The 17,566-nt window shown below is 42.3% G+C and overlaps 1 protein-coding gene across 1 annotated transcript in view; it reads right to left on the bottom strand.

The window, feature by feature from the left end:
• The window catches only part of PTPN6 (protein tyrosine phosphatase non-receptor type 6), a 52,805-nt gene that overhangs the window by 30,221 nt on the left and 5,018 nt on the right, over positions 1-17,566 (bottom strand). Inside the window, exon 5 of the mRNA XM_087716454.1 lies at positions 16,107-16,301. Coding sequence (XP_087572580.1) covers positions 16,107-16,301 — 195 coding nt within the window. The remainder of the gene's footprint in view (positions 1-16,106; positions 16,302-17,566) is intronic.

Raw genomic sequence — 17,566 nt, 5'->3', positions numbered from 1 at the left:
AGCAAAATACCCTCCTGGGCCGGGATCATGGCGGCGGGGATAGTGACTCCTTCCGCTGCCGCCACTGAGAAGTGAGTAGCTGGCTGCGCTGTGCAGGAGACTCCTCAGTGCCAGACTCAGGTCAGCGCCAGCTGCGGTCCCTTTTGTGTTCGCTCAGGAAGGAGCTACAGCAGCCGTCTCTGGATATAGAAAAGGAAGAGTTCCAGAGCCCTGCACAAGAAAGCCCTGTGCAGTGCAGGAGAGCTGGAGCTCTTCCCTCCCTGCACCCAACCAGCTGCTGCTGCTGCTCCCCATTCCCCTCCTTCCTAAGCCAACATGAAGGGGACTGAGGCTCGCGCTGACCTGAGTCTGGTGCTGAGGAATCTCCTTCGCAGCAGTGTGGCTCCCCTGCACTGCATAGCCAGTTATACACCTCACTGCACAGTGGCGACAGCAGAAGGAGAGTCGTTTCCCCTCCGCCTTGATCCTGGCCCAGGAGGGCATTTTACATGTCCACGCGCATGCGCAAGACATGAGCACAAGAAAAGGGCTGGAACTCTTCCTGACACTGGGTTGCCTGCAAAGGATGCGGAATTGCAAAAGCAGGCGAGAGGCTCATGCCTTCTCAGAGCGGAGAGCAGATTGCGCGATTGGGTCAGCAGGGAGCCGTAGGAGAGGGGCCAGAGGGAGCTGCATGTGGCTCACGAGACGCAGTTTGCTGACCACTGTCCTATAGTATCTTCCAGCCCCTCTGCCTCTTCCCTCTTCCCCAACATCCACCCCACCCCCACCCCAGCCACTCACCAGTTCTTTCTTCTTCTGGTTCTTCTTCTGAGAACTTTTCGGCAGCATGGTGAGGATGGGGGGGGGCGAGTGAAAGAGCGAACGAGGGGAGGGAGCGTTCTGGTATGGGGCCTCCTGACCAACAGGTACAGGAAGGCACACTAAATTTCACCATCCGGTATGGCCGTACCGGTCCATACCGGTTGAAACCCACCCCCGTCCCAAACCCTCTGCGTGCCCCGTTTTTGTGAAGAACAGGCCTGTCTTGGGTGAAAACGGGATGTGCGGGGCAAGGTTTCCAGAGGCCAAAAATGGTTGTATTCAGTGTATAAGATGCACCAACGTTTCTATCCTCTTGTACTCTAAAAAGTATGGTAATTTTGGGGTAATGTAGGTAATGGCAGGGATCCAGTTCATTTTAAAAAATCAGCTCAGTTTAACAGTGAGGAAAAAGCTCTCCAATAGGATTTGCCACCATTTTGTATAGCTGTATAGCTAGTCCTTGACTTGCGACCATAATTGAACCCAAAATTTCTATTACTAAGCAAGGCAGTTGTTAAGTGACTTTTACCCCATTTTAACAACGCTTTTTCACACAGTAGTTAAGCAAATCACTGTAGTTGGTAAATGAACCATGTGATCATTAAGTGAATCTGGATTCCCCCTTATTGACTGCTTGTCCGAAGCCGGCTGGGAAGGCTTCAAATAGTGATCACATGACCCTGGGGGATGCTGCAACAGATGTAAGTGTGAAAGCTGATCATGAACCGCTTTTTTTCAGTACCATTGTAACTTTGGTCATTAAATGAATGGTTGTAAGTTGAGGACTACCTGTATTGTATCTCAGTGTTTTTCAGAGACTTGGATCTTAGCCTAGAACTATCAAGATGGGATCAGTGGGGAAATCTATTTTTTTTACTACCAGTTCTGTGGGTGTGGCTTGGTGGGGCCATGTGACTGGGTGGGCGTGGCTCTGTAGTTATGTAACTGGGGGATCAAAAGACAGAAACTCACTTTAACAATGTCCTGTTGGAGCAGGGTTGGACTAGATGACCTTCATGTCCCTTCCAGCCCTAGATTATCCTCTGCAGCTGCGTCTAGTGCTAGGTTTGTAGCACTAGACCTTCCTTCCTCTCCTTTTTCCCTCCCTCCCCACTCTCTCTTTCTCAGCACCCCCACCCCCTGTTTTTGGCCTAGCAGGCTTCAGGGAAGCCTGCTGTGAGCAAAAATGGACCCCACCCCACATTTCCGGAGAATCTGTAGTAAAAAAAAAAATGCTTAAAAAGTTTTTTTAAAAGTTCCGAAGATCAGCTGTGCGATGTGTGATCGTGGGAACTTTTTAAAAAAACTTTTAAAAGTATTTTTTACTACGGGTTCTGCAAATCAGTAGCATTTTTTACTACCGATTCAGGCAACCCGGCCAGAACCGGTAGCATTTCACCTTTGGATGGGATACAAAAATCAATCAAAAACATTAACAGAATTAAATCCACTTTTAAAAAAAAGTTAAACTTTTAGTTGTAACAGTGAAAATTATTTTAAAGGCAGTAGCAAAAGGTACTAAGGTACAACTTTTTAAACATTTAATCAGTATTTAGGAAGCAACGTTCTAGCAATTTCCTACGTAATATCTCACTAGCTCTTAGAACAACAGCGTGAAATAAATCTCTTCCCTTGCTGTGGATGAGTTGCTGATGCCAGCGTTCCCAAAACCATGTTTACCAGGTCTATGCAAAAGTAACCAAGAAAACGTGTTCATACAAAACCTTGCCAGGTGAACAGGCAAGACTTTCCCATTCAAATAACCCCAGGAACATATTTGTGGGAGATGGGAGGGGGGCAGGCGGGGTGTTCAGTTCCCACGTCAAATGCCCTCTGTGTCTTCCTTTCCTGGGTCTCTGGAAATATCACAGGTGAAACTTATAATGGCATGGCTCTCAATCTCCTTTCAGTTATAAATTTACCTTATTTTTCGGAGTATAAGACGCACTCTTTTCCCTCAAAAAAGAGGCTGAAAATCTGGGTGTGTCTTATACACTGAATACATTGTTTGCCTCCTGAAACCCCTCCCCCTTCACCAAAATGGCCGTGCATAGCTTGTAGGAGGCTTTCAGAGAGCTTCTAGGACTGGGGAGGGCAGAAATGAGCAAAAAATAGGCTCTTTTTTGCTCAATTTTGCCCACCCCCAGCCCCCAGGAGTACTCTATAAGCTTCCTAAAGGCTATCCATGCCCTTTTTTTGGCAAAAAACTGGCCCGTTTTTGCGAAAAAGTCAGTTTTTGCTCGTTTTTGCCCCCCCCCCCGAGCACTCTACAAGCCTCCTAAGGGCTATTCATCCCCTTTTTAAAAAAACGGGCCCGTTTTCGCTAAAAAAGATTTGTTTTTGGGAAGTTTGCAGAGTGCAAAAACTTTTTTTTTTAATTTGCCTTTTCAAAACCTTGGTGCGTCTTATACTCCGGTGCATCTTATACTCTGAAAAATACGGTAGTTGCCATGACACAATAGCTATGTAAGGAGTAGGAGAAGAAAACCCCAATTTCACCTTGTGTTCTTCTGCCAATACAGATGTGCTACAAACAGAATTTTGTTACTTCATCTATGACATTAGATTTCCATTTGGCCAGTTACCAGAAGCTTCAGTTGTTCAGACCAAATCCTAAAATTTACAACCCTTTTTATATTTTTCCTAAGTTAATTTAGTGTCAATGTATACCAGACTGTAAATTGCATAAATATTCCCTAAGCATGAAATGCATCTGCAAAATGAAAATGTTGGATCTTTCTCTGAAATTAAAGTGCTTAGGAATTTATTTAACAAGCCCCAATGAATTACACACCAACTTGGCACCAAGAAAAAAACTAATGTGAATTTTCTCATTCTGTTGCACATTCCATGATTAATAACGGGGCTTTTTCAGATGGCGTTGACCCTTTGGAATGAAGGGGAAAAAATTAAAATTCCTCTTTGTGAACCTTAATGTCTCACGCCTGAATATATGAAATTTTTATTGTATGTATGTTTGAATATATTGTCCTATATTCCTTTAAAAATCTATAGCAAAATAATTATTCCTTATTAAAGAATTATATGTAGGAAAAATAAAGAGTATGAGGATTTTGTATCTATATTTGGTAATTACTGTATTTCTTGGACTATAAGATGCACCAAGATTTTGAAGAGGTAAATTTAAAAAAACGTTTTTGCACTCTGCAGGCCTCCCAAATCCTCTACACACCTTGTTTTTTGTGAAAAACAGGGCATGCAAAGAGTTTGAGAAGCCTGCAAAATCCCCTTGGAGGCTGGTGGGGGCAAAAACGAGCAAAAAAGGGCCTGTTTTTGCAAACAAAACAGGGCACGCAAAGGCTGTGGAAGGCTTGTAGAGTGCTTCTGGGGGCTGGGGGGGGGGGCAAATATGAGCAAAAAATGCTCTGTTTTTTGCTCTTTTTTGTCCTCCCAAGCCCCCAGGTGCACTTTGCAGGCCTCCCAAACCCTCGGCACCTCCATTTTTGCAAAGGGGGTGTGGATTCAGGAGGCCAAAAATGCTGTATTCAATGTATGACACACCCAGAGTTTCACCTCTTTTTTATGGGAAAAAGATACGTCTTATACTCCGAAAAATACGGTATACAACATCAAAAGATTAAATTTTCTAAACTTCAAAATTTGAACATTATTTTGAAATGAAATTAGAAGATCAATATTTATATACTGTAGCTCCATTTCCACCAAGGCATTGTTTTGTTAAACACTTTTTTACTTTCTTGGCTTTCTTACTGCAAATCTATAAATTTGAATCGGTTGCCCGAGAGTGAATCAGAAGGTTACAAACCCCAAATCAGATTAAGATATAGCGTCATTGATTGGTAAAAAGATGAGAAAAAATCATCTTATGGAGGGGATTTTTTTCCTTGTATTACTGTACTTGCGCAAATTATGATAGTCCTTGACTTACGACAATAAAGGAGCCTGGCCACTGATCTGATTTTAAGACTCTTTTTTGTGACAGTTATTACGCAAACACTGTGGTTGTTAAGCAGACACATTGTTCACTATGGGGCATTTTTGCTGAAAATCAAAAGAAAACAATATATTTTCAGCAAAAATGTTGTAAATCGTGATCATCAGGCCCTGGGACATTGCAAATAGTCGTAAACACAGCCTAGGTGCTGAATGCCTGAAATGCAGTCACATTACTGGGGGGCACAGGAGGAGGGAGGAAGTTCAGAACCAGGTCATAAATACCTTTTGGGGTATCTGTCATAATTTTGAAGGTCATTAAGCAATCGGTCATAAGTCAAGGACTACATATACCACTTATTAATTTATTACATTAATACATCATCCAATTCCATTACATTTCTAGGTAGCTAAGAGTAGAAAATTATTTAAAATGATACAATACAAACAATACAGGAAGCAGATATCTGGAAAAATTGCATAAATCAGTCTTATGCAGGAACCCTGGTCGTGCAGTGATTACAGTATTGCAGGCTAACTCTGCCCACAGCCTGAAGTTTGATCCTGACCAGTTCAAGGTTGACACAGTCTTCCATCTTTCCAAAGTTGGTAAAATGAGGACCCAGATTGTTGGGGGCAATATGCAGAAATTGTAAAAATAGCCCAGAGAATGCCATAAAGCGTGACCCGTCAAAACCACGCTCGACTAAACCACGCCCGATTAAAGTGCGCCGCTGATGTCATCAACAGGGCGACAACAGCCAGTGCAGAGAAAGAAGGGCGCTTTAAATAGTGCTTGAAAGCAAGCCGATTCAACTTAAGGTAAGGGTTAGCTTTAGGGTTAGCTTTAGGGTTAGCTTTAGGGTTAGCTTTAGGGTTAGGTTAAGGGTTAGGGTTAGGTTTAGGGTTAGTTTAAGGGTTAGGGTTAGATTTAGGGTTAGGTTAAGGGTTAGGATTAGGTTTAGGTTAAGGGTTAGGTTTAGGGTTAGGGTTAGGGTTAGGTTAAGGGTTAGGTTTAGAGTTAGGTTTAGGATTAGGTTTAGGGGGGTTAGGTTTAGTTTTAGGGGTTAATTTTAGATTTAGGGTTTACTGCGTGCTTCTGTCTCCGCGCTGTTGTTGCCCTGTTGATGACGTCAGCGACGTGGTTTAGTCGGGCGCGGTTTAGTCAAGCGTGGTTTTGTGGTGGAACCCCATAAAGCGCTATGAAAGAGTGCATAAGTCGAAGTGCTGTTGCTATAAATCTCAAGTGGTCCATCATCCACCCTGGCATGAACCTTGGGAAAAAAGACGGATTTTTAAGGCATTGCTTAAATAAGACCAGGGTGAAAGTGATGTCATATATGGCAGCTAAACTGCTCATCAGTACAAGATACAGAGATGACAGGATGCTTATTCTGGAAGTTCTACCCTGATGGCCAAGTGTTTAATTTAAGGTACTAATCTTTAAAGCTGAGATGATTAAGATCAGAGGAGGGTTGCTTCCAGTTCGGCCCGGTTCAGCTGAACCGGTAGTGGTGATTTGGCCTGGGTCGCAGAACCTGCAGCAACCCAGGCTGGCCACGTCCCCGAACCAGTTCCTCGGTCTCTTCTCCCTTTACCAGTATATTTCTGCACATGCGCAGAACAAATTACAGTCAACTGCGCATGCTGCTTGCTGTGCGCAAAGCACACAAGAAACAAACCGGTATCAACTGGTACAGGAACACCCCCTGATTAAGATACTATCAAAATGGCCATCTCTCCTGTTATGAACTAGTTCAGAAGTGCAAGAGAAGCTAATTTGAAGGTGCTTCTCCTCTCCTAGGCATATTTGTCTGCACGTGAAAGAACGTTTTCTCCTACATTGCTCCCAAGCATTTGTAATGTGCCATTTGGGCTCACTTTCTTGGCATTTAGAACATCTGTCAATGAAATCATACAACTTTGCACTTCTGTACAAAAGCCTAAAGTCAGTAGTCTTTTTTCCTGCTCATTCACAAATTTAGTATAAGTAAGCATGTTCTCTCATCCTGGAAAAAATAATGAAAGAAGATCTCTGGCATTGTGAGTTTTCATTCCAGTAGACAGTCTTAGGGTTGAAGAAAGGTAGGGTAAAATTTGGGTGCGGAGTATTGACTATTGACCATCAAACAGACATGAACTTTATTCTTCTCTCACTTAAATGTGGAGTTAACAAGAGAGCTTTCACCTCCACCAACTGATAAACATCATTCACAGTAGGCATTGGGGGAAGATTAAATGCCTACCCACCATGCTAGTGGAGAGAAAATATTTTAGTATTGGAAGACAATAAATGTGCCCATGTATATCAGGGGTGTCAAACTCAATTTCATTGAGGGCTGCATCAGGGTTGTGTTTGACCTTGAGTGGCCAGGGTGGGCGTGATCAGCTTGATATCACTTCTATCAGGAGTGCCTGTGGTGGCCCGAGTGCTCTGCCAGCAAACACGGGCTCTTCCAAGCTCTGTTTTCATTGGCAGAGGATTGTAGGAGGCTGTGGCAGCCGAAAATGGAGCTCAGGGGCCCGTTTTCACTGGCAGAAGCACCGCGGGCCAGCCCTTCACTGTTTCCAGGTGGGCCCCATGGGCCAGATTTAAGTACCCCATGGGCCGGATCTGGCCCCGGTGCCTTGAGTTTGACACTCCTGATATACATTAAAAAAAATTGAAAGAGGAGGTTATACATCCTTCAGTTGTCCATCCAGAAAAATTATTTATTTGTTTGTTTGTTTGTTTGTTTGTTTATTAAATTTATAGGCTGCCCAATCCCAAAGGACTCCGGGTGGCTTACAAAGAAGGGAGAAAAAAGAAAAGAAAAATAAAAAGAATAGTTTAAAATTCATAACACGCATTCGTTCTAATCGGGGCTGGACCTTAACAATAAGGTCAACAGCCCCAGGCCTGCCAGAACAGCCAGGTTTTAACAGCTTTCCTGAAGGCCATGAGAGTGGGTAAGGTCCGGATCTCTGGGGGTAGCTGATTCCAAAGGGTCGGAGCAGCCACAGAAAAGGCTCTCCTCCGGGGGCCCCCAGCCGACACTGTCCTGCTGACGGCATCCAAAGGAGGCCCAATCTGTGGGCTCTTATCGGCTGTTGGGAGGTTTGTGGCAGTAGGTGGTCTTGCAGGTACGCTGGTCCTAAGTCATGTAGGGCTTTAAAGGTAATAATCAACACCTTCAATTGCATCCGGAGACCAATTGGTAACCAGTGCAGCTCGCGAAGGACAGGTATAACAATATCGCTCGTGCGGCTGCATTCTGGACCAGCTGTAGTCTCCGAACGCTTTTCAAGGGTAGCCCCATGTAGAGCGCATTGCAATAATCCAGCCTTGAGGTGACAAGGGCGTGAGTGACCATTTGGAGTGGGCCCCGGTCCAAATAGGGCTGCAATTGGAGCACCAGGCAAACCTGGGCAAAGGCCCCCCTGGTCAAAGCCGACAGATGGTGTTCCAGTGTCAGCTGCGAATCCAGGAGGACCCCCAAGTTGCGGGCCCTCTCTGAGGGGTGTAAGTTTTCGCCCCCCAGGATCAAGGATGGACTGTCTGGACTGTCCTTCAGGAGCAACATCCAAAGCCACTCAGTCTTATCGGGATTGAGCACCAATTTGTTCATCCCCATCCAGATCCTGACAGCTTCCAGGCATCGGCACATCACGTCCGCCGCTACACTGACTTGGCACGGGGCAGTTAGATACAGTTGTGTATCATTTGCATATTGATGGTACTTTATCCCGTGCTGTCGTATGATGTCACCCAGTGGTTTCATGTAGATGTTAAATAGAAGGGGGGACAAGACCGAACCCTGCGGCACCCCACATTTGAGGGGCCTAGGGGTCGACCTCTGCCCCCCAACCAACACCGACTGTGACCTGTCGGAGAGGTAAGAGGAGAACCACCATAAAACGGTGCCTCTCACTCCCACCTCCTCCAGACGTCGCAGAAGGATACCATGGTCGATGGTATCGAAAGCCGCTGAGAGGTCAAGAAGCACCAGGATAGAGGAATGCCCTCTATCCCTAGCCCGCCAGAGATCATCGATCAGTGCGACCAAAGCGGTTTCCGTGCTGTACCCAGGCCTGAAACCAGACTGAAAGGAATCCAGATAATCCGCTTCATTCAAGGTCCGTCGGAGTTGAAGCGCCACCACCTTCTCAACAACCTTCCCCAGAAAAGGAAGGTTGGAGATAGGATGATAGTTTTTCATGATGGCTGGATCCAGGGAAGGCTTCTTGAGGAGGGGTCTCACCACCGCTTCCTTCAATGGTTGCAGGAAAGACCCCTCCTGCAAAGATGCGTTGGTAATCGCCTGGAGCCAGCCTCGTGTCACCTCTCTGCTGGTCAAAACCAGCCAGGAGGGGCACAGGTCCAGTAAACAGGTGGAGGCGCTCATCGCTCCCATGGCCTTGTCCACTTCCTCAGGGGTGACAAATTCTAACTCATCCCAGGAAATCCGAGTAAGGCTTACCCTCGGCATCTCGGCTGGTATTGCCCAAGCGGAGTCAAGGTCTGTCCGAAACTGAGTGATTTTATCCGACAGAAACTGAACAAATTCCTCAGCTCTTCCCTGCAGGGGTTCCCCCACCTCCTCACCTTTCAGGAGGGAGCGGGTCACCCTAAACAGGGCGGCTGGGCAAGATTCCGCGGACGCAATAAGAGCGGAAAAATGCGTGCATTTTGCCACCCGTATCGCCACTGGGTAAGTCCTAATAAAAGCTCTTAATAGTGTTCGATCAGATTCAGAGTTACTAGTCCTCCAACATCGCTTTAGGCGTCTCTTTTGGCGCTTCATCTCCCGGAGTTCCTCGGTATTTATTACTAAAGCTCATTGATATAGGTCTGGTAGGTCAGAAACAGAAAATGCATCTCAGATATGTTCTAATATGTATCAAGCTAAAATTTGGTTCAGTTGTCTTGCATATAGAAGACCATTGGCGGAGCAATCTAAACTTTCATATTTATTTTTGCCTATTATTTTACTTTTGTTTTTGGTTTATAAATAAGTTAAATAATTGTACTCTGCTACAGTGCTTTCAGCTTTATGTTGTCCTGGATAAGTTCCTAGAACCATAGAGCTGCAAAAAAAAAATGAATCAGCCAGAAGTACAGGTGTTCATGAAACACAGAAGTGACTTCTGTCACCTTATTAGAAAAATAATATTCTTAATTCATTTACTGTATTTTTCGGAGTATAAGACATGCCGAAGTATAAGACGCAAGATTTTGAAGAGGCAATTTTTTTAAAAAAAGGTTTTGCACTCTGCAGATCTCCCAAAATAGACCGCTTTTCATGAAAATGGGCCCATTTTGTCAATTTTTGTCAATGCATAGCCTTTAGGAGGCTTATGGAGCGCTCCTGAAGGCTGGGGGGGGGGCAAAAATGAGTAAAAAATGGCCCATATTTTGCTCATTTTTGCCCTCCCCAGCCCCCAGGAGCACTCTGAAAGTCTCCTAAAGGCTATGCACGGCCATTTTTGCAAAGAGGGCGAGAGTTTGGGAGGTCAAAAATGCTGTATTCAGTGTATAAGATGCACCTAGATTTTCACCCTCTTTTTTGAGGGAAAAGGGTGTATCTTATACTCCGAAAAATACGATATTTACCCCCAAAGCAATCTCAACTGGTTTAAATAGGCTTTTAGCCACATTTAAAGAAAAAGAACTGCAGTACAGTTTTACCATATTACCCACATTTAGTTACTTTCTGATTTACAGGTAGTTAATTGCACACACACACATGCACACACATAGTGTGAACTGTTGCTTTTGAGTAAACTGGCTGCGTTGATTTAGCCAGCACATTAAAATCGGATGCTGATATAAAAAAATATGTGTCTTAATTCACAGACCTAGCATCCATCATTAAAAGTGGATAGTTGATAATATATTTATAATGCACAATGCATTTTACAAAGTAATTTGTCAACTGCCTACACATATCTTGATTAATTAGATGTCAAATATGCTAATGAAACATTTGCTTTTAATGGTCTTTTAGCTGTGATGTATTATTACAATAGGGAATGAAAAACAGATTTCAATATACTTTCTAGACTGTTCTAAAGCAACTGCTCCCAAGCTTAAATTATATTGTTGTTATTATTATATTGAAATGATTCCACTCTTTTTAAAGACACTATAGGAAATGTTGAAATCTATAAATAAAGACATGGTTGAATACTGTTCTTAAACTGTTACCTCAAATGTGGTCATTTCTGCAGCATGTTGACCTGGAAAGGCATATAAATCTAATAAACCTAACCTAACCTAAGATGCTTCAGTCAGTCCACAATACGACAACTATGATTTTACAAGTTCTAAAAAGATCAGGGCTTTATAACTGCTCTTATTCATGACACATTGATTACCAGTTTGCTTATGGATATCGTGGAAGGTACTAAGCAACTGGGGTCAAATTAATTAAAGATTAGCTGCTCCTGAAAAACTCTGCCTATTCTGTATAAAAAGCTGGAATGCTTGCATTCAAGCTTGTCTGATATCCATTCAAAGTGAATCTTCTTGATAACCGCTCACTTCTACTGCAGAAGACTTCCTCTGGTTCTTAACATCCCACTTTCACCCAGTTTTATTTAGTTCATTTTTTAATTGATTCTGTGTCCAACTTTTCTGGACTCAGATTTTAGCTGCTGCATGCATTATATTTAATATTAGTTTTAAAGAACAGGTTTATTTTTAAATGCTGCTTTGAATTATTTTTGCTAGTAGTTTTGAATATTTTCAGCTGATATCACTGTTGCAGTATGATATGAGTAACAGCATTTATGTAGGCTACAGCATTTTAACGGCTTCTAGTTTATTTTGGCATGATTCTTATACAATGATGAAATCAGTTTTGATTTCTAAATACAGCGTCCTTCGGCTGGATCAGAGCAGGAAGCAAAACAATCAGAGCCAAGGCAAAATGCAGGAGTCATGAAATTGGGAGAGGTTCTCAGAAAGGTTACGTTTACTAGCTTAAATTACTGGAATATGACAAGCTAGACTCACATTGTAATGTTTGCCACTTTCTGAGGAAAAAGTAATGTGGATGGAGATTTACAATTAAGATTTTGAGTTTACAACAGAGGTGGTATTCAGCAGGTTCTGACCAGTTACGGAGAACTGGTAGCGGAAATTTTGAGTAGTTCAAAGAACTGGTAAATGCCACCTCTGACTGGCCCCGCACCCATCTATTCTCTGCCTCCTGAGTTCCAGCTGATCGGGAGGAAATGGGGATTTTGCAGTAACCTTCCCCTGCCACGCCCACCAAGCCATGCCCACAGAACTGGCAGTAAAAAAAATTGAATCCCACCACTGGTTTACATCCATTATTTTAATTAACTTTCAAAAGAAACAGTAGAGCAAGTCAGAGATTATCACATTGTTTAGATTTTTCACTTCTACAGTTAGGAGAGTGTAGAAACTCTAATACAGTGATTGCACACCTTTTTTGGCTGCCGTACCAAATGTGGGAGGAACACAGGGGGGGGTGCGCCGGTGTGCCACACCCATAATACTATGCATGCGTTCACCCCATTTATGAGAATCAATACATGCGTGGACCTAAAGGGAACCCAGAAGTTTCAGAAATGGTGACTTCCAGTTTGTCCGTAGGGCCGATTTTCAAGCTCCGGAGCCTTCAGGGGCCTTCAGGAGGCTTCCCCGAAGGCTCCGGAGGGCGAAAAACGGCTCTATGAGCAAACCGTAAGTGACTTACGGTTTGTCTGTAGGGCCGGTTTTTCGCGCTTTGGAGGGCTCAGGGAAGCCTCCAGAGGGCGAAAAATGGCCTCAAAAGAAGGCTGAAGTCAGCTGACAGGGCAACATCTCACATGCCCGGCAAATGACTCCATGTGTCACCTGTGGCACACGTGCCATGGGTTCATCATCACGGCCCTAATATAAAGAAGAATAAACATTGGATAGTATTAAGAGAATAGTTCCTCATAGCCTGTCTATTTATGTATTTGTTTGTTGTTTGTTTGTATTCTGCCTTTATTATTTTACAAATAACTCAGGTTGGTGAACATATCCAGCATACCTTCCTCCTCCTATTTTCCCCATAAAAACCTTGTGAGATGGGGTAGATTGAGAGAGAATGACTGGCCCATCACCCAGCTGGTTTTCATGCCTCATGCTAAGGCAGGACTAGAACTCGCTTTCTGCGTGATGCCTTAACACACTAAAGCAAACTGGCTCTCAAATGAATGGCTCTCTTATATGAAAATCATATTGTTAAAAGATTGAGAGATTAGATCAAACCTTTATATATTTATTAATAATACTGGTAGCCTAACCAGAGTTTGATAAATGGTCATTTAATGCACTCATCAAGCTACATATTGGACTCACTGGTCTGTGGTTCATGTACGCCTGATTAGGGTCAAATGAAATAAACTTTGTTGAATAGAATAATATAATAAATGCAATCACTAAAGTTTTTATTACTGATTATTGAATTTTAAAGATCACACTGCTTTTGTTTTATAATCTTTTCTTTAAAATAGGAGGGAATCTGTGCTCCTGCAGAAGAGGCTAAACTACATGCCCCAGCAACCTCAACCAGCAATGATGAAGGAAGATGGAAGCTATATTTTGACAACTACCTCCGTTCCAAAAGATGTTCCAAAATATAGAACTGCTGGGTAGAAAATGAACAAAGCTATCATTTGCTAAGTGAGCCTCTTTCCCTCTCAGAGAGGAAACAGTTAAGCTCAGTGGACCAAGAGGAGGGGAAGCCACGTGATGGAAAATCTTGGGTGGTTGGTGGGGAGGGAGGCTGAGTTTTCGTAAGAGCCTGGAGGACAGAACTTTCCAACCGCAAGGGAGGAAGCAGCAGGCTCTCTGGCCAACTGCTGCCTTTGGATGTGAGTGGGCCTGCACGCAGAGACCTAGAGAGGATAAATAGACTGATTCTTTTCAAGGGAACAGGACAAACCCAGCTCTGTCTCATGAATGGCTTAACATACCACAGTAGAACATAGAATCCACAGGACTGGAACTGTCCCTGACCAACATGAACAAAAGCCGCCCATTTTAATACAATTTCCAGATGGGTGGCAGTAAGAAAATAAAGAGTCACAAAGGCCATCATCATGACAAACACATTTCCATAAAGGTTTATGCCATCGTAAGGCTTACAAGCATGCAACGAAAGAAGGAACATGAAATAAACCTGTGAAAATAAAAGGTTTGAACAAGGACAGATGATTTGCTTGATACCTGCTTCTTATCGACACCACAATCTTTACATCGTCACAAGGTGCCAAAAATAACAAATCAGTGAAACAAAAGAAGCCTGGTTTCTAAATATAAGTCACACCAATATTGAAACTCCATCACATGACAAAATGTAGTATGTGCTCTATAACCTACTGTCTTAGGGAATCTCTCAGTTTAAGAAAGCTTGAAAAGTAAAAGGGGAACAATGCTGAGAGGAAAGTTAATCATTCATTAGATCCTTTACTAAAAGAACAAAGGACATGTAAGCATACATTATATAGGGCACATTTATTTATATACTTCTAAACAATGGTTAGCTTTTTTCCCCAAGTGTTATGAAAAGGAACTACACTGTACCTCCATTCAGAAATACTCAGGATCTGTGGAGATCTTTCCACTTGAGTGAATATCTTGATTTTCCTGGGTCCTCCTGACACAGACAAAAAGCAGGCCCTGAGAGAAAGTCCTGCCACACAGAAGTCCACAAGGAGGACCAGGGAAAGCATACTGGACCAGGACTCTTCCCTACATGAATAAAACCATCCCATTTGTAAGAGGGCCTGAAGAGGTTCTCTACTTCAGCAATGGCACAGTTCCTTTGTAGGTGTGACCGGAATGACTACACATTGGTATGCCCCGATGAATATGCATTCATATTATTTAAGCATATAAAGTACAATCTGTTGCTAGATAATTGGGACATAGACCTTTTCAGATTTCAGAAGATTCTACAAGATATCCAGAATCATTAATAATGAGGGAGACTATGGAAAATGAAGAAAAATAGCTGCAGCTGAAGATGACAATATCAGAGAAAACGTTAGCCAACTCTTTGGCTCAGCATCCCATAACTGTATGGCAACAAAAGCCAGGAATAAGAGGCCCTAATTGCCCACATGGGGCTAATTACTTTTTGGGACTCTCCGTCTCCTTTCTTTTTTTCATTTTGAGAATTTCCTTACAATTGCCCTATTAGTTCATACCCATTTCTTCCTTTTTCTTTCCTTTTAATAAATCAACCATTTCCAGTATCTTTAAAATTCTCATTAGCATTTCTTCTTTATTATTTTTATATTTTCATTTAGAATTTCACTTCTTCCTGAAGCTGTTTTTTTGCAGGTACATTTAATTTTTTTTAAAAAAAGAATCTCTGCAATATTTATATGCATAATGGCTTATGCAGACATAGTAACTTTTCCAGACAGTTCAGTGCTATGTATTCCCTACTGAATATGCACTAGGGCTTATTTCTGCATAGAGAAGCGTCAATTATTTTATGAGCAATATTTAAATGACCCATTCATACAAGATTCACCATATACATAGGCTTAAAATCTTTCAAACCGAAAACTGAAATCCCTATATTTCCAACTATGCAATTAATGATTGTTCTTTCTTCTCAGGAGTCCCAGGACAGTACTAGGTACAACTTGATATGGCCTTGTAAACATCTGCTACCTCTTCCTGGAGTCCATTACTTTTCAACTAAAAGGCAACTGCACGACTAGAATAGGGCATGCGTATATGTGTGTGCACACACAGATACTATGTTTCGCTTTATTTAACATCTTGTCTGAGAAAGACATCTCTAAGAAGAGGAAATCTACATTCAAGCTGAGATGTAGATAGTGGATCACTTAAGATAGTGATCTTAAATGTTGATGGAATTTTTAACATTTTTTCATTATATTCTTACTTGCTTTGTGTTCTTTTTAAGTAAAAATATAGAGAATAAAAGTATTTTAGACCAATAAGGGCTTGCTCGAAATACAAATTTTGGAGTAACACATAACGTTCTTTCATATGCTCCAGATAAATGAATGTCTTTGTAGAGTCAAAAGCATTTAGATTATCATCCAGAAAACCTTATAGGATCTAAGGAATCATGGAAGGAACCTAAGAGATCATCAAGTCCAGTCCCCACACACTGCAGCATTCACTACACCATCCCTCCTAGATGACTATTCAGACATTGCAGGCAAATAAATAGTCACTAAATAATTACATGTAATGTACACTTAAATCTATAGTTTATAGAACCACAGCAGAGATACATATGTACAAATGATAAAAGACATAAATATAAAATGTGAGCACCCCTCAATTGAGGCTCAGTGTGGAAAGGAAAGTCAAGACGGATATGCAGCTATAGGTACAATCAGGTGTGTTTTCCTCATACCTTTCTGTTGTGGGATCAGAGCAGTTGAGTGGATACCTCAAGTCTATGATGGTTCCATCTTTATCCTGCAGGGATCCCTGCTGCTGTGTATAATATTCCACCAACTCTGATAGAGTAGCAAATTTCTCTCCTCCATAGAGATCATAATAATCTCCAGTATTCTGGATACGGATGTGAGTTACCTCATCACCAACCCTAAAACAGAGAGGCAGAAGCTTCTCATCAGTTGATCAGGAAGGGAAAAGCAAAGGAAAAATTATCTTTACTGTTTCTCCTGGTAGGAATTCTAGACCGAAATAAGAGAACTTGATGAATTGGATGGACTATTTGGCGTTTGCTCTCACCAGAGCTTATCACCCACCCCACAACATATGAACTGAATAGAAGACTTTTATGCAAACTGGAGAATTAGGATTAAAATGAAGCTGGAGCCAGTGATTGTATTTGTACCACGGAGTTTTAGGATGCTGGGATTTGAGGTTGTTTTTATTTGGGGAAGGAGGGTATTGACTTTCTTTGGTTTTTACTTCTGTTTTTGTAAGCCGCCGGAATTGTGACACATAAGAAGGGTGGCCATATTTGTCTCTCAAATAAATAAATAAAGCTGAATTTTGCAGAAAGCCAGCTTAAAAGATAGTACATTTGGCTCCCTGTGGCATTTTTCCAACTGTTATTTCACCTGATTTTTCATGCTTTCTATGTTAAGACAGGCAGGTGTAATGGCATTAGAAGTGGCACTGGTATTGTTACTTACTTCAAAATGTTTAAGCAGGACTTATTATTCAGAGGATGATTTATTGTATAACATTAATATGAAAGTTAGTGGAAATTCCAATTTGAAAGAAAGGAAGAAATAAAGTTGCTTTACTTAAATGGAGGCCAGTTGAAAATGAACGTGGGAATCAGAAGCTGTGGAAGGAAGTCCCCATGGGAAGGCTTGAACCTGGTCTTTCTGTTCCAGTGTCTGATGACTTCCTCAAACCCTGGACATTTTTTAAAAAGAGCACTGGGCCACTAGCCCAGGGAGCTGCTTGTTTTGTTTGAACGTCTGTTCCCAGAAAAGTCAGTGTTATGCCATCAGCAGATTTATTTCAGAGAAAGTTGTAGGGAGAATCAGTCTCTGAACTTACCACCCAGTCTCTCTCCCAACCCCCCCTCTCCCCAAGACAAAAGGCTTTGGAAAAAACCCCAGAGAAAGAATTCATCTTCAATTTTGTGGAAAGTTATAAGTTTCACAACAGCCATCTTCACTTACGCTCTTTCTATTCCCCCTTTTCTTTTACCACTCTGGCTTTCAATTCCAATGTGTCGTGGGATTTTCCAGATATTATTTCTTATTATTCATTTAAATGTATCATAGCAGCCCTCTCCCATAGACTTTAGGAGTGATATATGTTTTAACAATTAACCATGGAAACCATCCTATTATGATATGGCCTCCATTTATTACAGAGGGGAAA

The sequence above is a fragment of the Thamnophis sirtalis genome, unplaced genomic scaffold, assembly GCF_051295495.1.
Source record: "Thamnophis sirtalis isolate CommonGarterSnake01/CBP01778 unplaced genomic scaffold, rThaSir2_p1.2 scaffold_5, whole genome shotgun sequence".
NCBI lineage: Eukaryota > Metazoa > Chordata > Lepidosauria > Squamata > Natricidae > Thamnophis > Thamnophis sirtalis.
Note: the sequence above shows the minus strand (reverse complement) of the source record. Positions and strands in the feature narration are given on the sequence as shown.